Genomic DNA, 23,901 nt, shown 5'->3' on the forward strand with positions numbered 1-23,901 from the left:
AATTTCCCAGCCTTAGTAAAAGAAAAATAGAATTTGAAAAACTTAGGCAATGTGGATTTATTGAATAACATATTAAATACCTGAACCAGAATATTGCTTGCCATGAATAAAAGATCTTCACCGTGCATATTTTCCTGTGGATCCAAATCCTTTGAAAGTGGAAGGTTCCTACAATACATCTCTGCCATGTGTATGGCAGTCTGTTCAAGTTCTGATGATGGACAGAAGAGGTTAATACTCAATGAATCATAGAAAAAGAAACACAAATATACAAACATTAGGTTCAAGTTTCAAAATAAATTAGAATATATGATTTAAGAGTATCGGTATAACTTAACAGAAACCTACAGAAACAAAGTAAGAAAATATGTAGAAATTCATAATATGAGAAAGCAAGAGCCTACCACCCACGGGGAGGTTGAACATTGATCCAAATAGTTCTTGGACTTTAAAAATGGTGATTGATTTCCCAAGCACTTTTATTGGTGTTGTTGCTGGAGATACACAACTTTTCTTCAACTTCTCCACCAATTCCATCTTTTCATCATGAGATAAAACATTAAGGAACATCTCAACATCGTTTGTGAAGCAAGCCAAGTGACCAAATCTACAATAGGAAAATGTGAGCTTCAAATGATAGAATCAAGTTGCATCATCATGTGTTGGGAGAGTAATATCTAATCAAAGCTGTGTGAAATGGACAGACATTTGTCAAAACAAACCTGCAAAAGTACTTTAACAAAGCCTCCATCAACTTCACATCCTCACCCTTCCCAAACAACCGCTTTCTTCTTTCAATTTCAAGGTTTGCCAAGTAAGGGCATCTCATAAATTCACTGCTAGCTCCTGTTTGTAACTTTTGTATGAAAGATGATGCATCTGAAATGCGTGAATCAAACTGCAAATTCATTTTCCATCAATCAGTTTTCAAAATATATATATATATATATATATATATAGTTGTAGTTATAATCCAGTTTTCAAAGATGTTGATGTACATCGTGAGGCCCGTTTCAGTGTGAGGCTCTCAAAGAAGGCATTTAAGGATTTGAAGAAAACCACCCTCAAAGGCTTACACCTTATTATTAAAAGAAATGTTGCAAAAATCTACACTTTTTAAGCATCTTTTAATTAATGACCACAGTATGTTGTATATTTTTCCCCTCTGTTTCTGTAGTATCATGGTGGAATAGTCATTGTAATTAAGAAGCTGTTTCTGTTATAACAAATGATTTACATGAAGTTGCTCAATTATATTAAATCTGTACTTTTATCCAAACTCTAAAAGCACTAGTCAATTTGCAACTCCAATAGTATCTAGTTCCTCTCCTTATCTTCCACTGTGTCTGTGTTCCCCCTTTCTCTCTCTCTCTATGTCAAACCTACTCCTATTCTTACAGTCTTAAAGAGTGATGTTATGTTGTTTGGGTAGAGTAGTTGTTACACTCTTGGTACACCTTTTTGTTAGATGGATTAAAAAAAGGTGTAGGAAGTATGAAACTATGGACGTGGTACAATTTTAATTAGATTTGGATGAGTTTGGAATTTTCATTTGTATATGAAACTGCGAAATGTGAAATTGTGAATTACCATAACTTTTCTTTTCTTTTAGAGATTTTTCCTTGATTTTCTCTTGTTGAAACCTTCTTTTATTAAGTTATCATCATCAACAAAGCCTTATGCAAAGGAGTTGGGTATGGCTAACTGGCTAAGCTAAACGAATCTTGTTCCTCCTTTCCACTCTATCCAAAGCCACATATTTTGTTATTGAAAATGTGTTCATATCTGTGTCATTTCTTTATATGCATATTTAATTTAATTCTCTATCTATTTAAAAAATCCATGCCAGGCTTATGCCTCAAGACTTCGGCCAGTGAAAAAGCTCGTCCCAAGCTTTGGGCATTTAAAAACATTACAGAAGAAAAAAGGATGCACCACTTCGTCTGTTAAATGAGACAGCTTGCAATCAACAAATTTCGGTGGATGAATCTGATCATTGACAGTCCCACCGCACCACATGCTGTCATCCTCCAGCAAACAGCCTAAATAATGTAGGAAAGACTCCCAATCGTCAGGGCTGCCAAATGAAAGAACAAACATCACAAGTGGAAGAAAGTAGCCACAATGTGGAAGAAGGAAATGCTGATAAAAGATGAAATCCAAACAGAATATAATGTAATTAGCATCCTAACAACATGCTTAGCAAAGGAGGCGAAGTCTGAGGTTTTTATTTCTATCTTTGATAGATAAAATTGTATTAAAAATAAAAAACGGAGGTCAAGAAGTCCTACCTAATACAAACAAAGAAAAAAAAATCAAGGAGAAGCAAAAAAAAAAAAAATTACACCAAAAAAAAAAACCTATACGCTCTCTTGCAGGCACAATTCCACTAGAAAAGGAAATCCTTCAAGGTGCGGTTCACTAGATTCAAGCATACATTAAAGAATATAATCATTTTAGCAGCACTGAAGCCATGAGAAATAAATCTTAAAATAAAATAAAAATAAACGAGCATCGGGACATGGTTAAGAAAAGTATAACCTACCACATCATATCAGCAGCTGAATACCGGGTAACAAAATTTCAAATTTCCCAAGGTGAACTTTATCAATGCAAGGGAATTACTAAGAAGTACGCATGATAATGGGAACAAGCAAGAAGTGAGAGCTGCACCTAAGTTCGAAGATCCCTGCAACCATGGTTCAAAGTTTCATTCCGTTTCGGAACATTCCAGTTTCAGTCCAGTTGGAACAAATACTGACCCCAACCATTGAATGTTCCGATATTGTCTCATAATATTTCATTCAAGACCATTTAGGTATTTCTCTTGACGAAACATTTTTTTTTATAAGTAAAAGAAGTTGAATTAAAACAGCTGGTTGAGATAACTAGCAAAGATGAAATACACAAAGATGACCAAGAGAACTGATGCAGGATGATGAGGGGAGATAAGAAAATATGGGAATTTAGGAAATTTGATTTAGGATTTTGGGTAAGAATTCACGATTTGAGATTGGCTTTACAATTTGGGTTAGGATAAGGATTTGAGATTGGCTTTACAATTTGAGTTAGGATTGGGTAAACCCAAAAGGTAAAATGAAAATTTTATTTCAATTATTATAGAACAGAGAAAAGGGTTAGGGTTTGTAAGATAAGGAAATGATTAAGGGTTAAATGATTTGGAAAAGAGATTAATGAAATAAGGGTTAAAGGAATTGGGTTAAAGGAAATGGGGAAATGATTAAGGGAAGAGGTTTGTTGGTTTCAAGAATCAAGAATAAAGAAAATCAAGAACAAGAAACTAAAAGAAAAAAAAAAAATAGAAAAGAAAATTAAAGATTAGAAGAAAAGAATATTATATTGGACTCACTCTAAAATGGCCTCACACCACATCCATTATTGGAAAGATCAAACTCAAGCTTTCTTTTTATTCATTATTCAAGAAAATTACAACAAGAAACAAGTATTTATAATGTTCTTTAAACTCTAAATCTAATCTCAATCATTTAACTAAAATAATGAGATCCTATGATTGTAAATAAAACTTAAAACAACTTAAATAAAACAAAACTATAAATTCCATCGATGTCCCAATCCCATAACTTTATTTTCCCATGGATTTTCATCCTATAAAAACTCATCATAAAGTTACAAAATTACCCCTTAACACCTATACTAACACCATAGGCCAATAAGCAATCAAAATAAGCCTAAAAAACATATAATTAAGGCTGTAAAATAAAGAACTAAATAAAAATTAAAATCTACTCTTCAATATTTGATGTCTCCATCAAGAACAAAAAGCCAAAACCATACAAGAAGCAATCACCCCCAAAAATAGTACAGACTGAAACAAAAATTCTTTGAAGACTTTGTTGAACTTAACTAGAAGCTTACACCAATTATAAAGAAAACCCAAAACCAACAAGATAGTTTAACTGGCATCTTGCTCATTTCCTTCAAAGATTTTACTATTATGCTCTTTTGAAATTCCCTAATAAATAGCAAACAAAGTTAAGGACCATAGCAACCCCTTGAGTCGGCGAAACAAAGACCCCTACTGACCCCTAGACTCAAAAATTGCTCTAATTGAAAGAGGGGCAAACAACCCTTCACATCAGAAGAATTGTAGAAAGGAATTGTCAAGTCTCTAATGAAGAGCTTGGCAAATATTTATAATAATAAAAAGGTGAATGGACATAGATGCCCTTACACAAAAATAATAAAATTAGACTACTATTATCTACTATTTTCCAATACTCCCCCTCAAGTTGGAGCAAATATATTAACTAAATCCAACTTGATAAAATGAGAGTTAGAGATAGAAGGACCAACAAACTTTGTAAACATGTAAGCAAGCTGATCTGAAGAAGATACAAATACTGTCTGAAGGTCTCTACATCGAACTTTCTCCCTGAGGAAATGAACATCAACCTCTATATGCTTAGTTCATTCATGAAGAATTGAATTAGAAGCAAACATGATAGCAGACTTGTTGTCGCAAAACAACGAGGAAGAACCAGAAGGAGGAAATCCCATCTCTGTCAATAAAGATCGAAGTCAAAGAAGCTCACATGTGCCAAAAGCCATAGCACAATACTCAGCTTCAATGAAAGAGTGAGAAACCATACTCTTTTTCCTACTTTTCCATGAGATTAAGTTATCTCCATGGAATGTACAGAAACCAGATGTAGATCTCCTATCAGTAAGAGAGCCCACATAGTCAGCATCAGTGAAACACGACAAATGGTTGAGCAGTAGATGAGTAGAAAGGAACAAGGCCAGGACACGACTTCAAGTAGCGAAGAATACGGTGAACGGCATCAAGATGAGATGTATGCGGAGCATGCATAAACTGACTGACTACACTAACCGCAAAAGTCAAATCTGGTCTAGTGTTGGTCAAATAAATTAGATGACCTACAAGCCTCTGATTAAAAGGATCAAACAATACATAACCAGAATCGATATGAAGTCGATGATTCTGATCCATAGGAGAAGAGGCAGGACGCCAACCAAGCATGCCAGTGTCTTAAAGAAGGTTTAATGTGTATTTGCACTGAGATAGTGAAATACCACGTCGAGAGCGAGCTACTTCTATCCATAAAAAGTACTTGAGAGGACCCAAGTCCTTAACCTTAAAGGCATGACCCAATATCATCTTCACCCTGTCAATCCACTGTGCATCATCTCCTGTCAAGATAATATCATCTACATACACTACAACAATGGCACAACAACCATCCAATCATCGATGAACAAAGCAAACATGATCTGAGTGGCATCTAGTAAACTCCATAGATAAAATAACTTCTAAAAAATGCTAAAACCAAGTTCGCGGGAACTGTTTCAGGCCATATAGAGATTTAACAAGTCGGCATATCTTCCCACAATACTTCCCTTAAGACGAAACCCAGGAAGGGGGTCCATATATATAACTTCAGTCAAATCACCGTTCAGAAAAGCGCTCTTCACATCGAGTTTATGAAGAGACCATGAGTGACAAGCAGCGAAAGAGATAAGAAGATGAACAGTAAAAAGTTTGGCAACAGGAGCAAAGATGGCACCAAAATCTTTCCCTGCAGTATGCATAAATCCCTTAGCAACTAGTCGTGTCTTATACTAATCAACAATGCCATCCGCGAGGTATTTCACAGTAAAGACCCATTTACAATTAACAGTCATCTCCCCAGATGGAAAGGTAACAAGTTCCCAGGTATTATTTTTCTGCAAAGCATCCATCTCGACAATCATAGCTCTAGTCCATTAAAGATCTTGCAAAGCCTCTGATTCAAACCAAGGAACTCGAATAGAATCAATGAGAGCAAGGTAGGCCTGATAAGAGGGATAAATACCCAGATAGGAAATAAACTGGGCAATGGGATGATCAGTAACACACCCTCATTTACCTTTGCAAAGAGCAATAGGCAAGTGAGAGTCAGAAACAGAAGGAATAAGAGCAGGTATAGGTGTAAGAGTAGGAGATGATATACCTGAGTCCAAGGAGGAGGTTGGCAAGGGTAGAGAGGGACAAGAGCGACGAGTGTAGACTTGAAACTCCGACGGAAGTGAAGGAAAGATTGGAGAAGGTAGCACTATAGGTGATGGGTCCTGTGAAGAAAAAAATTCCTACAAAGTCGTAGTACGAAAGTATAGAATATTTTCAAAGAATGTAACATCAAGAGAATGTATGACACGGTGAGAAACCGGTTCATAACACCAATACCCCTTTGATATAAAAGAATAACCCAAAAAACGTACCGAATGGCTTTATCATCTAATTTAGTGCAAGTGGGAGTCCTATCCTGAACAAAGCACGTGCACCCAAAAACTCTAGGAGTAATAGGGAAGAAAGTGTGGTCGGGTTAAAGAACATGAAAAGGTACTTGTTTCCCTAAGGTACGACTCGGAACGTGGTTGAAAAAAAAAGTTATAGTGAGGACTGTCATATTCCAATATGCTTTAGGAACATGCATGCCTCGAAAAAAACACCAGACTGTATTCATGACATGGCGATTCATATGTTCCGCCACCCCATTCTGCTCAGGAGTGTACGGACATGTCAACTGATAGAGCATACCATTCTCATGAAGATGAGAACGAATCCCATCAAAAATATATTCCCCCCCCCCATTATCTGACTTGAGAAATTTAACAATGATGTTGTACTAAGTTTGAATCATCTTAAGAAAATTAATAAAAATAGGTAGCACCTCAGAACGAGAACGCATCAAATAAATCCAAATGCAACGAGAATAATCATCTATAAATGTAATATAGTATCTATGACCATTAAACGCAGTAACAGGGGAAGGCCCCCACACATCAGAATGAACTAAATCAAATATTGCATTAGACCAATGCATACGAGGAATATAAGATGTGCGAGTGTTTAGAGAATTCACACAGAGCACTGAAATATGTGCCCACTATAAGAAGTTTTTAAAGAAAGAAATAAATAACGTAAGTACTGAAAATTGGCATGTCCTAAGCGAGAATGACATAAATCTAAAGATTGAAATGAAAAAGTATTACTCCTAGAAGATGGAAGCACAGAAGCTGGAACTGCAGTTGAGATCCAGACACGTACAATCCATCCTTCTCATACCCCTTGCCAAAAATCCTCCTCGATGTCAGTCCTGAAAGATATAGTAAGTAGGAAAAAAAGTTACGGAACAATTTAAAGATTTGGTAATGCTACTCGCAGATAAAAGGTTAAGAGAGAGGTAAAGAACACGAAACACAGAGTCAAGCAAAAAATCAAGAGATAATGAAATGGTACCCTTACTATGGATAATGTAAGGGATCCATCAATAAGACGAACCTCCCTATGAACAGTAGTGAAAATAAAGGATGTAAAATGGCTAGACTCACCAGTCATGTGATCAAAGGTGCTAGAATCAATTACACATGTCAAAGGAGTAGAGCCAGATTGAGTAGCATGAAGTGTAGAGGATGTACCTGGAGGTGTAATAACTGACGCAACAGTCGAAGATGAGGTAGTGTGAGCCTGGATCTGATCCAGTATAATGGCGGCAATCTGAGTCTAGAGGTGTTGCAAATATATAGTGCCAAGGGAAGCTTGAGAAACTGATGCAAACTCCACAGTTGCAGTACGAGGAGAAGGTTGTCCCACAGAAGATCTCAAAAAGTAAGGATAGAACTGAAAACAACGGGTCATTTCATGTCCAACCTTCCCACAATGGCTACAAGTAAGGCCACTCCTTTTACCCCATCCACAGTCTCCACGAGCTCGACTTTCATGTCCCTAAGTACGAAAGCTAGAGAAACCAGAATTGGTTGCAACAGCCATCTAATCTGTAGCTGAGACAGAGATAACCCCAGGGACTTGAGTCTGAGAAGAAACTACACGACGACTGCGTTCATCACTATCAATGGTTGCAAATGTCTCAAATAAAAATGGTAAAGTAGTAGTGTTGAGGATCTGTGTCCGAAGTACTTCAAACTCAGGATGTAGACCCATGAGGAACTAGTATATCTTATGTCAACCAATCCGCTTAACCACATACCCAGCTGTCTCTGCAAACAACTCAGCCATAGACTCATAGTGCGAGAGCTCCTCCCAACGGGACTGAAGAAATCCAAAGTAATCTACTACACTCTGAATGTCTTGGGTAGCTTGGGCACTATCCCGATAAAGTTCATAAATCCTCGAGTCAGTCATAACATGCGCATAGACAGTCTCATGGTACATAAACATGGTATAAATGCGCTGCTCCATAGAGTTGAATAACCATCCAAGAATAGTATAATTATCGATTTCCCATTGTTCAAATTTGGGATCAGTGAGGGGTGGCCTAGGGGTGGTGTCCAATAACCAACCGGATTTACCTCTACTACCCAAATAAAGTCGCACAGACCGAAACTAGGACTGAAAATTAAGACCATCTAATAGAGCAGTGGTAATCCGTTGTGCAGAAGAATTTGCCCCAAGAGCAGTGTGGGAGCCCTTTATCTCTTGAGTAGATACCATGGCTTACTCTAAACAAGAAGTAAAGGTACTTGTCGATTGAAGGAAGATCTCGAATAGTCGAAATTAAGAATGGTCGCCTAAGTAATAGACTTCGCTACCGTAAATCACAACCACCACACAAGAATGATGTTGTCAAAATGTTGTTGCTGTTGTCGTAGATCACAGACAGCACTACAGTTGTTGTCACAAGTTCTGTAGGCCTCAGAAAGGACCTCTCTTGCTGTCACAGGTTGTTAAACAGCACCCCAGTGACAATTGTTGATGTCGCAATCTTCCAAGCAAGACTCTCTTGCTGTCGCAAATCACAAATAGCCACCAGTTGCTGTTGCAAGTCTCCACAGACCCCAACAACGCTATTTTCCATTGTCGAAAGACTCCACAGAGTCTCCAGTTGCTGTCGCAGAGTATCCAAGCAAGACTTTCTTATTGTCGCAGATCTCAAACAGCCCCCAGTTGCTGTCGTAGGTCCCCAACAACCCCCACAGCACTGATGTTGCTGTCGTAAGTCTCCACACAGCCCACAGTTGTTGTCGCAAGCCTTCGCACAACCCAACAGCACTCCAAGCAAGACTTTCTTGTTGTCGCAAATGTCAAACATCCCCCAGTTGTTGTCTTAAAGTCTCCACACAACCCAATAACACAGTTGAAAGCCTCCACAGAGCCCACAGTTGCTCTTGCAGGCCTTCACACAACCCAACAGCACAATCGCTACACCCAGTCCACTATCATAAGGCAGCAACAAAGGTAAAGACACCTATCGCAAGTACCCAACAACCTTCCAAAGGCTAATCGAAGAGAGAAACCCTAACGTACAGCATAAATCAAACCCAAAAAAAAAAACAACTATACGAGGCAAAAACCCTATTGTAAGGCCAAAAGCACAGCACAAAAAACTATCATAGCATGTGAAGAATTAATAAAATTCCTATCGCAACATGCGATAAAGGAAATTAGAAAAAAAAAAAGAAAAAAACCCCGAAAGGGAGACCTTACAACGAAGTTGCTGCTAAGGTCTAGATGTGGTGATGAAGGGAAAAAAAAAAAAAGAGAGAAGGGAGGTCGATGGATCTCTTTGGCTTTGAAACCAAGAAGAAATGTAGAAAGGAATTGTCAAGTCTCTAATGAAGAGCTTGGCAGATATTTATAATAATAAAAAGGTGAATGGACATAAATACCCATACACAAAAATAATAGAATTAGACTACTACTATCTACCATTTTCCAATAACATCAACCAAACAAAAGAATTGTGACCAAATCTCCCTAGCCACTCCACAATGAATAATAAGATGATCAACCGATTATTCATCTGGATTGTGCATGCAACAGAAATTAGATCCATATAATCCTCTTCTTCTCAAATTATCTAAAGTAAGGATAGAAGAACTGTCGAAAAGTAATTGTCAAGTCTCAATCTGAGAGCTTGGTAGGAATTTATAATATTGAAATAGTAAAAAGACAAAATTGCCCTTACATATAAGAAATAAGTAAAAAGCTATTACTAGAAAACAACTAAAACTAATAACAACTAGATTATTTCCAATACTCCCCTCAAACTGAGGCAAATATATCAACTTCACCCAACTTGGCAATGTGAGAATTAGTCATAGAATGACCAATAGACTTCGTAAGCATGTTGGCAAACTGATCTGAAGAAGGTACAAAGACTGTCTGAAGATCACCAAATCAAATTTTCTCCCTGAGAAAGTGAATATCAACCTCAATATGTTTACTTTTTTCATGAAGAACTAAGTCAGAGACAAACATGATAACAGACTTGTTGTCACAAAACAAAGTAGAAGAACCAAAAACAGGAAATCCCAACTTTGTCAGGAAAGATCGAAGACAAATTAGCTCACATGTGCCAAGGGCGATAGCATGAATAAAAGAATGAGAAACCACAGTTTGTTTCTTACTTTTCCACGAGATAAGGTTATCACCATAAAAAGTACAGAAACCAGAAGGGTAGATCTCCCTATCTGTGAGAGAACCAGCATAATCAGCATCTGTAAAACAAGACAAATGAGACTAAGTAGTGGAAGAGTAGAAAAACTCAAGACCAGGACGCGACTTCAAATAGTGAAGAATATGATAAACAGCATCAAGATGAGAAGTACGGAGAGTATGCATGAACCAACTGACCACACTGACTACAAAGGACAAGTTCGGTCTAGTGTTAGATAAATCAGACGACCTACAAGTCTCTGATAAGAAGGATCCGATAAAAGATCACCAGAGTCAACATTAAGACGGTGATTCTGATCCATATGGGAAGAAGCAGGACAACAACCAAACATCCCAATGTCCTGAAGAAAATCCAATGCATATTTGTGCTGAGATAATGAAATACCATAGCGAGAGCGGGCCACTTCTATACCTAAGAAGTACTTGAGGGGACCCAAGTCCTTAACCTCAAAAGCACAACTCAATAACATTTTTACCCTATCAATCCATTGTGCATCATCTCCAATTAAGATAATATCATCCACATAAATCAAAACAATGGTGCAACGACCATCCAATCCTCAACGAACAAAGCAAGTATGATCTGAGTAGTATTTGGAGAACTCCATAGATAAAATAACCTCAAAAAAATGTTGAAACCACGTTCACGGAGACTGCTTCAGACCATATAGAGATTTGAAAATGCGACATACTTTCCCAAAATACTTCCCCTGAAGACGAAGCCCAAGAAGGGGGTCCATATAGATAACCTCAGTCACATCACCATTCAGAAAGGCATTCTTCACATCGAGTTGATAAAGAGGCCATGAATGACATGCAACTAAAGAGATAAGAAGGCGAACAATAGAAAGTTTAGCTACATGAGCAAATGGAGCACCAAAATCCTTTCTTGGGGTCTGCGTAAATCCCTTTGCAATTAGACAAGTCTTGTATCGATTAAAAGTGACATCCGTCAGATACTTGACATTGAACCCCATTTACAACCAACAGTCCACTCCCTAGAGAGAAACAGAACAAGCTTCTAGGCATGATTCTTCTGCAGAGCATCCATCTAAGTAATCATGGTTGCAGTCCACTGAGGATCTCGTAAAGCCTCTCAAACATATCGAGGAACTCTAATAGAAGCAATAGTGACAAGGTAAGCTTGATAAAAAGAAGAGAGTCCCTAATAGGAAACAAATTGGGCAATAAGATGATCAGTAACACACCGTCGCTTACCTTTGCGAAGTGCAATAGGTAAGTGAGTCAAAAACAGATGGGATAAGAGCAAGAGTGGAAGATAATATACCTGAGACCAAGGAGGAGGTTGGCAAGGTTGGAGAGGGGCGAGAACGATGAGAGTAAACCTTAAGTGTTGGCGAAGTTGGATCGAAGACCGGAGAAGACAGTACTATAGGAAAATGAGCATAAGAAAAGTCCTACAAAGAAGATATTGCACGAAAGTAGGGAATATTTTCAAAAAAAGTAACATCCATAGAATGTATGACACAATGAGAAATAGGATTATAACAACAATACCCCTTTGACATGGATAAGTAACCCAAGAAAACACACCGAATGACTTTGTCATTTAAATCCGTGCAATGAGAGGTGCAGTCCTGAACAAAATAAGTGCACCCATAAACTCTAGGTATAATCGGAAAGAATGTGCTATCAAGACGAAAAACATAAAGAGGCATTTGTCCCCCTAAGGTACGACTCGGAACACGGTTAAGAAGAAAAACCGCCATGAGGACTGCCTTGTTCCAATATAACTTCGAAACATGCATACCTCGAAGAAGACAGTAAACAATGTTCATAAGGTGGTGGTTATTACGTTCCGCTACCCCGTTTTGCTCAAAGTGCAGGGACAGGTTAACCGGTGAAGCATACCATGCTCATAAAAGTGAACAAATCCCATCATAAATATATCCACCTCCATTATCAGACCGAAGAGCTTTAACAATGATGTTGTACTGGGTCTGAATCATTTTAAGAAAGTTAACAAAAATAGGAAGCACTTCAGACCGAGATCGCATCAAGTAGACCCAAGTACAACTAGAATAGTCATCGATAAATGTAACATAATACCGATAACCAGTAAAAGCAATAACAAGAGAAGACTCCCATACTTCAGAATGAACTAAATCAAATATAGTGTTAAACTGATGCATGCGAGGGATATATGAAGTACAAGTATGTTTGGAGAGCTCACACACAGAACATTGAAACTTATACCCACTTTAAGAATTTTTAAAACAGGAAATAAAGAACGTAAGTGTTGAAAATTAGCATGCCACAAATCTAAGGATTGAGAAGAAAAAGTATGACTCCTAGAAAAGAATAACACAGAGGTTGAAGCAGCAGTATGCGAAGATCCAAATAGGTATAGCTAATCCCTCTCATACCCCTTGCCAAAAATCTTCCTCGAAGTCAGGTCTTGAAAAGTACAGTAAGTAGAAAAATAGCTCACTGAGCAATTTAGAGGTTTGGTAAGACTACTCATAAACAAAAAATTAAGAGATTGGTGAGGAACATGGAACACAAAGTCAAGAGAAATACCAGATGATAAGGGGATGGTACCCTTACTATGAATAAGTATAAGGGAACCATCAGCAAAGCGAACCTCCCTATGAGTATCAGGAAAAATATATGAAGTAAAATGGCTAGACTCATCGGTCATGTGATCAGAGGCACCGGAATCAATAATCCATGTCAAAGGAGCTGGACTAGACTGGGTAACATGACATGCAGAAGATATACCTGAGGCCACAGTCAGAGATAAACGAGTACAAATTTGATCAGGAACAGAAGTGGCAATATGGGTCTAAAGCTACTATAAATCAATAATGCCAGGAGAGACAGTAGTGGAAATAAGTGAGGAATCCACAATGGCAGCACGAGGAACAAAATGCCTCAACGAAGGAGTAACAGTACAACTCAACAAATGAGAATAGAACGGAAAGCATCGGATCTTCTCATGGATTGTCCTCCCACAAAGACTGCAATAAAATTACTCCCTCAACCACGACTACGACCACAACGAGTAGTAACAATACCCAAAAACCATCCAAATTTGCTTTTACTTCCCAAATAGTCTTATGAACCAAGATCAAGACTGACACGATGTCATAACTCTCAACGAAAAGGAAAATTAATAACCCATATAGCACTATTGTTTTTGCAAACCTATACACAACATAGCTCCCAATCCACAAACAACCACCAAGAAGTCCCCCAAACTGGAGTCGCAGACCTCCAAATAAGGTTGTGGTGCTGTGCAAACCACCAAACAGCCCCCAAACTAGAGTCGCAGATCACACAGCAGCAGGTTAGTGCTGTCACAATCCCCCAAACTCAAGTCACAGACCACCAAACACAGCTATAGTGTTGTACAAACCACCAAACAACCACCAGCCCAGTCGCAGGCAGCCAAAAAAAATCTTGCTGCTATCGTAGGTCACCAAGGATGTTTTCCTTGCTGTCGCAGGTCACCCAGCAACAGTTTATTGCTGTCGCAAATCGCCAAGTAACATCCAAGTTACTGTCACATGGCCAAAATACTCCCTAGTTGTTGTCGCAAGCCCCCAATACCTCTCTAGTTGTTGTTGCAAGCCACACAGACCACCCAGGTGTTGTCGCAAGGTAGAGAAGTCTCTAGTTGTTGTTGCAAGCCACACAGACCACCCAAGTGCTGTCCCAAGTCAAAAAGAACTCTCTAGTTGCTATCACAGGTCACAGAACTCAACCAAACTGCTGCCGCAAGCCAAAAGAACACCCTAGGTGTTGTCGGCTTCACACAACCAAACAGACACTCTAGTTGTTGCAGGGCTTTACAACGGTAAGGGGAGAAACCCTATCGCAGGCTGAAATCCTATCGTAGGGCAGAGATCGAACCGAACAACCTATGAAAGGCAGAAAAACTCTATCGTAGGGCAAAAAACATAGCGCAAAAAGCTATTGCAGCATAGGAAAAACAAATAAAATCCCTATTGCAACATGCAATTAAGGGAATAAGATTCGAGAAAAAAAAAATATACCCCAAGGGAAGACCTTCTAACGAAAATGCTGCTAGGTTATTAGGTCTCAAGATCTAGAGGTATTGAAGAAGGGAGAAAGAGAAGAGACGAGAAGAGAAAAAACGTCAAGATCCCAAGAACCCAAGATGGGGTCGATGGGTCCTCTAAGGCTCTGATATCAAGAAGAATTGTAGAAAAATAATTGTCAAGTCTCAATCTGAGAGCTTGACAGGAATTTATAATAATAAAAGAATCAAAAGACAAAACTATCCTTACATATAAGAAATAAGTAAAAAGCTTACTAGAAAACAACTAGGACTAAAATAACAACTAGATTATTTCCAATAAGGATCTTCCCCACATCGCCACCCCCACAAAGACTAAGATTTTTGAAGGCAGCCTAGGGTCCACAAGGCCACGAAAAAAAAAGAAGTTGTTGCCTGCACCAACTCATTATAAAAAGCCCTCATTGGGAACATGGCATTCCTGCTAGGCCCCCAATACCTCACATCCTCTTTGTCCCCCCCGCCCCCCTAAGGGACATCCTCTGATGTAGCAGAAGCGTGTGAATCAATATATTGGGTTGATAAACAAGCAATAACTTGTGAAGAGGATGAAGCAAAGAGTTGAAAATTAATTAAGAGAATATACATATATAATTTGTAAAAGTGAATTGAATTGATTTGATATGTTTTAAAATTCGTTTTTGAAACTCCTTATATAGATAACTTCATTATAACAACTTAGAATCCTAAAACACTAAAAAATAACTTTCATAATCTATCACATAATAGCAACTTTCTAAACCTATTATAACTCAATTTGGACACTTCTAAGCACTTCTAATTATGGCCTAAACTATAAAAATGAATTTAGACAAAAAAAAATAGAAACTTAAAAATAAATTAGAAACTTCCTTAAGATTGAAATGAAAACTAACTTCTAAATTACTTAAAATTGAAATAAACTAAACAATACGATTGAAATCAAAATTGGGTTGAGTATGTCCCAACCTGGTGAACTTGAACCACGGAGTTGACTCAGTCAAGCTGAGTCAACTCAACCAAATATGGGTGGGTTGAATCAGCCATGAAAATTCTATTCTCAAGAACAATTTGTTCTACATCAGGTAGATGTCCTACAATCATCATCAGGTAGATGTCCTACATCATCCTCTAAACAAGCCAACAAATTACACTTTAGGAATTTCCCAATCATTTAGAGCACACCTAAATCCGAGATCCCAACTAATTTCTCCATTGTTTTGAAACAAGAAGCTCGAGACGGAACAATTTTCCTTCCTAGAGATTGAGAAAAGAATGGGTAATTGATCCTTCAAGGAGACCTCCCCACACCACACCACATATTCCCAAAACCTAACTCTTATCACCCCTCCCCTCTAAACTTTACTTTTTTCCTGAAATGAGGAAGCACATGAAGAACACCCTTCCAACAACTCTCATAGTACCTTCTCTAGAGACAATTGAAGAAAATAACCCACCTTTAATGATTGAGACCTCCTTAAGGTCCCTAAAATGCCAATTATCAACTCTATACTAGTGGTCATTCCAACCGAATGGAAAAAAAATTGCCTATAAATTATCCACGTCCAATAAAGGAGATAGGAGGACAGAACAAAGAAAAACCTAATACGAAAAATTATACAATCATCATTTGAGATATTGAAAGTTATGGAACTACAATAGACTTATAATGGAAGCACAAATAAATAATAAAAAAAGATTAGGGGTTGGTTAAATGAATCATGTTCCTCCATTCCACTATGTCTAAAGCCAAGTCTTCTGTTTACCGTTACTTTTTTAAAGAGACACCCACTATTATTTGATAAACAAAGCTTATGTCTTTGTCAAAACCAATCATTTTCAATATATATATATAACGATAATAATACAGAAAGAAAGAAAGAATCTTCTAACAAGTGCAGAAAAATAATACAGAAGGAACTCGGAAAAATTTCTACCAATTAAAAAAAGTAAAAAAATTTCCATGAACATACCATGATTCTAATACTTTCTTGTAGACCTCAGCGGCAGCAGCATAGTCACATGCACGGGCAAGAAGCCTCCCCTGTCAACTTAAAGTCAAACATACAAAGAGAAGCGAACAACTTAGAAATTGGAGGAACATTCTATCCCGAAAATAGTACTACTAAATAAGGAAAGCAAGCATGTACAAGATACAGTTTCCAATTAAATCATTGGATGTCCATTGAGGAATTTAATATTTGAAGGAAAAGGTCGAAAGGTTAAGAAAGGCTTTTGAAGGGAGAAAGCTCATTCCTAGGAATAGCCAACCCAGACAAAAGGGCCCACAAACCCTGTTTAGTTGATGTCGTATATTGGATTGCACGGTGTCTATATGAATCATCATCATCTTTTGGGGTTGGCAACATTAATCCTATAAGGCATTCAGCTCTATCTAGAGTTATGTTTAAGTCAAGACATGCTTTTCAACAATGTTCTATGTAATGTATTTTTTTGTTCTTTCTAATAAGCACTATAGGGAGTCATGTTGGTGCAAAAATGGCAATCCATCTCAGTAATTGGTCATATTGTGAGTCAAAAAAAGGAGCATGGGGTTGGGAATTTCAACATGAAACTCTTAGGAAATGGTTGTAGAGGATCAAAGTACTGGTTATGCACACCTTGGTTCAACATACGACAAATATGTATATCGAGGCAGTTTATGTATCATCTGGAAAGCAAGGAATTGCCATGTTTTTTAAGGGAATGAGCACTCTATTCAAGAGGTCATCGTTAGCATCTATAGCATTTTTTTTTTTAAAGATATTTTGTTTAGATGGAAGATCTTTGTAGGATGTATGTTGTTTTGTGGAGGCCACCTTGGCACCCATTTACTACCCTTCTTTATATAATAAAATTATTTTTACCCAACAGAAAAGAAAAGGAAAAAAAATGGTTCAGTGGGCATGATAATGACAGCTCCCTGATCTAGTTACGATTGAGATTCCAACTTATCAAAATGCAACATCCTTAGAAGTTCTCATCAATTACAAGATTCAGTTACACAAGTTTTTGGAGATTTAAATGACCATGTCAAGGGCACATCTCTTATACAGAAAATCCTACGAGAAGATCTTCTAACAGCTCTAACAAAATCTACTAGAGGGTCTTATGATTGATCTTCTAGTAACATTTGTAAATTTTATTCAAAAGCTCCAATAAAATAACATAAGGATGCCTTTAAATACTAAAACAAAATCCTAATGAAATAAAATGCATAAACTACCCTTAACTTGAAACATTGGAAAAAACTCATACTTGTCACCATGGAACTTTTCACAGTATCTACAAATGAGATTAACACTAGAATCTACAGGAACTAATCTCTAGTAGAGTTCACAATATATGCCTTCCTTTTCTCGATGCAACATACCTCGTTAAATACAAACCCAGAGCTTGCATTTTTAACTATGTTGTATTGAGGAAAGAAGCACATATTTTGTAGAGTCCTCTAGAACATCAGTTACTACAGATTTTAGTGTTAGTCTCATTTACAGATAATATGAAAAGCTACCTAGAGACAAGTATGGATTTTTTTCTAACGTTAACCTTTTAATGTAAAGTTAGTTTTGTCTTTTCATATATAATTTTTTGTTATTGAACATTTTTGTCTAGTACTTTAAAGACCTAATTAATCAACATTTCACTAGGTATTTAACTACAAAACTAGATTTTAAGTGTCCATCATCTAAAAGGTCTTATTAATGTATATTGACCATCTCCTAATGCAACATTTAAAAAAAAAAAATACTAGGCCATGTTACCAGAAGTAAAGCAACTTTAATGTTTGAAGGCCTATAAGAAACTGCATGAATTGAAGGCTTTTGATAATCATAATCATGTTCTTCCTTTAGTCAAAGTCTTTAGAAAATGATGTCATTGAAAAAACTAAAGATTCTAATTCTGAGGTAGGTATGGGCCTTTGTTGTGTTTTTAGTAGAAAATAATGTTTTTGACAAATTAATTTATATTATTGGTGTATTGTAGAGTCTTAACCGAATAAGGTCTGGTGATATGTTTTGTTTATCTATGCTTTTGAAAAATACAAGTAGATTGCTATAAAATCATCATTGTATATTCGCCACATGTAAAACTATTTTATAGTTATAATTTTAATATGTAAAAGAATTCTTTAATTAATTTTGTATCACATTTCGTTCTAAAACTCGTTATATATATATATATATATGTATGTGTCTCAAAATCAAGATAGTTCGTCACAAAATGATGGCGGCGAAGGATCATCTAGCTCGACACCAAAGAGAATGCGAAGGAAAACAAAACAATTTTACCGACACAATGTACTCCTATAAAGAAAAATCTTTCTCACTTCCAATCTTTAGCCAATTTCGAAATTTTTTGTCAACATTCTTATAATACTAAGGTTTCTTTGTGATGAATATTTTCAAGAGCTTCTATGAGTAACTGGATGGGAACAAGGGCGCCCCGGTTACCTACCTTAGGATTAAAGACGTTTTTAAGGAACAAATGGTTGGTAGGCTCATGGTTTAAAATATCATTTCATTTCGGTTTGTATTGGTGAAAACCGAAAATGTTATTTAATCTCGAAGACAAAACACCACTGTAATGTACGGATTGATTCAAACGGAATACTAGCAAACGGTTGCTAATTTTCTCAACTTAGGTCCAAAATCATAACCTTGAGAAGCAGGAGCATAAGGACCAGCACTAGCTCCACCACCCACGTATGGACTTGAGTAAGTAGGGGCATCCCGGCAGTAGTCACAGTCACCAAACCTTTTGACATAGTGGAAGCGTGTGAATCAATAGATTCGATAGATTGTGTTCAATGGAACACTCAAAATCAATTTGAATCAAAAGATTCAATTGATAAACAAGTAATAGTTTGAAAGAAAATAATACATAAAGCTAGAAATGGCACACCCAAGAGGTATTCAATTAATTTGAACATTTTGAGAAGAAATCAATGGACTGCATCTAAGGCTTAGGAAGAAATACATGAGTTTTGAGTTCTTTGGGAACCTTAAATGCTTACTATTCCACTTGATGTTTTAAGTGATGGTAATTCCACCTAATTTTGTAGGTGTGTACAAAGTTATATCATTAGTGACATGTAGAGATGTTTGACTTATCCATTGATGCATGTGCGCACATAGTGGAGAAAGACCAAACTTAATGTGATGAACATTAGTCATTCTCTACAACAACAACAACAAAAAGGCTTCAGAAAGTACCTGTAGACGTAGCCTATCAACTTCAATGATTAGAAGTGATCCCAACTTCCCAGAGAGAATTTCAAGAGCATCCCCATATTTAGATTGCTGCTCCAATACAGAAATATACACAAGGAGGGCTGCAACAAAATGTGATTATTTAGAAAAAAGATCAAACAGGACACAGAGAATATTACAGATCCTTACCTAGTTCCTGTGGTAGACAGGAGAGAAAGAAGAAATTAAAATGCACACCTTCTGGCTCATGCAAGCTATGAGAGGCAGTGTGCTTCTTAAGCAGCCCTTCAGCTAAAAGCAACAACTTTGCTCCCCCATTACCACAGAGTACCTGACAGAATGCCAAAGGTTACAAAATAAGTAGATGAGAATGGGTAAAAAAGGAATGAATTATTCCTCACAGATATAACGAGAAAGATTTGAAAAGCTTAGTAATTCAATAATTATTAATAAACCGTACTTGCAAACTTAAATATAGGTTTAGGAACTCGTTAGAATTACTTTTTTCATGATATAAGAAAACCACTATGACAGCCTTATGGTCATAGTCAACAAATTCTCTGACTTACTGAAAAAGTCACGATTAAATCATGAATTTGACCTCCATCGATTTAAACACGAATTTTTCAATAAGATATGATTTTTTTGAAAATTTCACAATTAAATCACAAACTTCACGATTAAATCACGATCTTTGTGATTAATTTGGGGAAAAAGAAAGATGAATTTGATGCACTAGTGAGAGGATATGACCTTAATGAAGATGATGGTAATCATCTTAATGATAAAGAATAAGATAATGATGATGCAAATGAGGATAACATTGATTGTGACCGGTACAACATAAACCTTAAATATGTTGTAGACCTATGGTTATTTGTTGTGGATGCATGGATGATATCAATATATTGACAGGTAATTTATTATTGTAATTTAATATGAAATTAACTTTATCTATCAAAAAAAATATGAGATTTGATGATATAATACGATAACACCACCTATTAGGAATAATTACACAAAGATAAACCTACCTCAATTTTCCCACTTTATTTAGATTTTTTCCCCAATTTTATCGGATGTTTCAATATTTTTTGTTGCCGACTTATGCCAAATCCCGACTTGGTGATTATGCTTATGATGGTAACACCCTCTTATTTTTATGATGTAAAATAACCTGGGTGGCAAAGACATGAACACGAATGCTGTTGTTTGACACGAGTACAAGGAGTCAGACATGCTAACCCTCACAAACCCGATGCACAGACACGAATGTAGAATTTTTCATATGTTGAGACACATTTTGTATACTTCAGTTTGTGTAAGTATTCAATATAGGAAGGTAAACTAGTACAAATTAAAAATCAATATAACCTATTTACAAATAATATAAGAGAACAAAATATTGGAAGACAAATTTTTCTTCAGTATGGTATGCTGACATGTGTTTAACACATGGGTACCACACAGAGTCCAAAACGGTAAATTCTTTTAAAATGAATAGTTGTTGTTACATAGCAAGTGGCACTTAGCCGTATAACCACCACTATTTCAAAATAAAAATCATAGCAACAATTGGTCAAAGCATTCACATGACACTTCCCAAAACAGCATGTGTTATATTGTTATGCCACATGAATTTTTTTAATAAATCCCACCATTTAAGGGGGAAAAATCACTTCTTCAAAACCATGTGTAACTACATCATCGTCATCAAAGCCTTATCCTAACCATCTTGGGAAACCATATACATTATAAAAAATTCATTAGCCAACCTCATATTTCTGGGAGAAGTCTTTGATGATGATGCACATTATAAAAGTTCATTAATTTTTAAAATAGAAAAATGTATAGGCAAAGTAGCAGATAGTGAACTCTATAACATCACTATAATGACAACTATTTTGGGAAAGACATTAAAAGGAATGGATGAAAATCAAATATCAGTCATCATGGTTTAAAATCTCATTTCGATTCAATTTTTAGGTTTTTGAAAAAACTGAAATAATACCGAAACATTTGAAACATTCAAAACATTAAATTACCCTTTTAAATAAACTCTTTCATGGAAGACTGTGGTCAAGGGGCATATCATCAGTTACAAACACGGGGTTTTTCAAATATTTACAAAAATGTGGGGATTTTTTATTTAAATAATCTTAATCTTCCAAAACAGACTAAAGTCAAGGGCATGTTTGCGTTAAAACAAGCTTCCTGCACCATCGTCTTTCTTTTAACAAAAGAGGGAAAAAAACTTAAGAAAAAGAAGAGGGAGAGGAGGAACCGAGGAGGATAAGATGATTCAAATCCGGCGCTCCAGCAACCTCAGCCAGGTCTCTTCTTATTCTCCCCCCTTTTCCTCTTTCTTATCTGATTTCCCAGAATAAAGATTGAAATTTTGGATATTTTCGGTGGAAGCATGTTTCATCTCGGGTTTTCAAAAAATTGAAATGTTTCATACGAAACATTACAAGACAAACCGATATTTTAAACCATGCCAGTCATAACTTAATGATGTCACAATGCATGGTCTTTAGACTCTTTACTGTTGCTTTCACTGTTTTAGCATAACGAGCATTATACCAGTCCTTATGACTATATAAAGGCAGTGCCCACTCACCATTAAGGCATAACAACATTCCCTTAACAACTTCTATACTTTTAGAGGCAATTTAAATAGAAATCATAAAGTGACTTCGTTAGCTGGCACAATCATACCACAATAGCACATAATCCCATTTGAGAAAATAACCTGTAATTGAATGCTGCAAACAGCCCAAAGTAAAAATCTTTCTTCACCAACAATCTTGTACATTTTGATGGCTGTCTGCCAAAAAAATAAGAAGTAAATATAAATTGAACATAAAATTAGCTTTATCTTTCACTATAGAAATAAAGAAACGAAAAATTATTACGAAAATAAGCAGAAATAAAAAGAATATTTCACCATCACACCTGTTGTTGCTTCACAAATGAGTATTCACGAACATAACAGTTGAAGAGACCCATCATCAGTTCCAAATTGTTTGGAAACTTCCCACAGGCATATTCATAACAATTAGTGGCCAGATTCACTAGCACATACAACAGAAAAAACATTCAAAATATCAATATCAAAAAAGAGAGGGGGGGGGGGGGGGGGGGGGGGGGGACACTTCAGACATCATTTTTTTATGGGTAAGCTGGACTTGAACCCACGACCTCAAAGTTGCTTTGCAATATCTCAAACTCAAACCAACTGAGATATGGGTCTAAGCCCACACATCAGACTTCATTCCCCTGCAAAGAGTGTTTTTGTGAATTGCAGGTGAGGTGGCAGGACCAAAGGGAGCAGCTGTTGTACTACCCGCACCCCTCTCCATGTGTCAAGTTTCAGACAAAGCACACCTCCACATGGTAAAAAGAGAACAGTTCCTTAACTTCATTCTCTTTGAATTGAATAATTCAAGTGTTGTCATTCATAACAACAACGTAATATAAATGATGAGTCAGACTAGGCTCACTTAGTAAGATTTGAAATCTTATCACTTTGATCGTTGGGCCCGCATGGATTACCACATTGGCTATCCAACACCACAGCATTATAGATTTCATGGAAAAAGTCATATTTTAAATATTATTTAAAAAAAAATTTAAAAAGTATTTTTTAAGCCTGATCCAAGATGTTGAAAATGGACGGCAACTGAACTCCCAAATTTAACATTAAAACTCAACAGTGAAAAATAAATATCCAAACTTCCTAGAATTTCTTCCTCTAACAACCGTGAGATCGGATCATGTTTTTGGATACCCCACGAGGTGATGCGTTCATGAAACTTTCCTCACTAACATAGACTATCAGATGGATTGTCCAGATTCATCAGATAAGATTCCCTCGAGGAGAAAAAACCCCATTGCTGATACAAAATGAAATCCGCAATGACTCTTAACAACTAGTTTACAAACAAAACAACTTTGAATGTTGAAGCAATAGAACTTGTACTGACATCGATCAAGACGTTGGAAAACCATCTGTAAGGTGCTGAGGGTGAGATCGTCGATATGGACTGCATCATCAGAATATAATCGTTCTTTAGCATTTAAGCAGACCGAAAGTGCCTCCTCAGGCTTTCCCATTCTTTCCAGAATAAGAGCCTTAAGTGCCTAAAAATAATTACCAAAAAAGGAAAGAAAAAAAATAATCAACA

General features: G+C 36.7%; 1 protein-coding gene across 3 annotated transcripts in view; it reads right to left on the minus strand.

Moving 5' to 3' along the window:
• LOC147386424 (Tetratricopeptide repeat (TPR)-like superfamily protein) overlaps positions 1 to 23,901 on the minus strand; it is a 43,669-nt gene that overhangs the window by 19,016 nt on the left and 752 nt on the right. For 2 of the 3 annotated variants that reach the window (XM_086423710.1, XM_086423711.1), the window contains exons 2-11: positions 23,701 to 23,857; positions 22,670 to 22,788; positions 22,467 to 22,541; positions 19,952 to 20,045; positions 19,718 to 19,836; positions 16,475 to 16,545; positions 1,936 to 2,077; positions 723 to 898; positions 405 to 607; positions 81 to 211 (exon numbers count right to left, since the gene is read on the minus strand). In XM_086423710.1, coding sequence (XP_086279836.1) covers positions 81 to 211; positions 405 to 607; positions 723 to 898; positions 1,936 to 2,077; positions 16,475 to 16,545; positions 19,718 to 19,836; positions 19,952 to 20,045; positions 22,467 to 22,541; positions 22,670 to 22,788; positions 23,701 to 23,857 — 1,287 coding nt within the window. Of the gene's footprint in view, positions 1 to 80; positions 212 to 404; positions 608 to 722; positions 899 to 1,935; positions 2,078 to 16,474; positions 16,546 to 19,717; positions 19,837 to 19,951; positions 20,046 to 22,466; positions 22,542 to 22,669; positions 22,789 to 23,700; positions 23,858 to 23,901 lie in introns of those variants that run through there. The other variant, XM_086423712.1, reaches the window with a different exon arrangement.

The sequence above is a fragment of the Akebia trifoliata genome, chromosome 14 (genome assembly GCF_017979445.1).
Source record: "Akebia trifoliata isolate Shusen 1 chromosome 14, ASM1797944v1, whole genome shotgun sequence".
Taxonomy (NCBI): Eukaryota; Viridiplantae; Streptophyta; class Magnoliopsida; order Ranunculales; family Lardizabalaceae; genus Akebia; species Akebia trifoliata.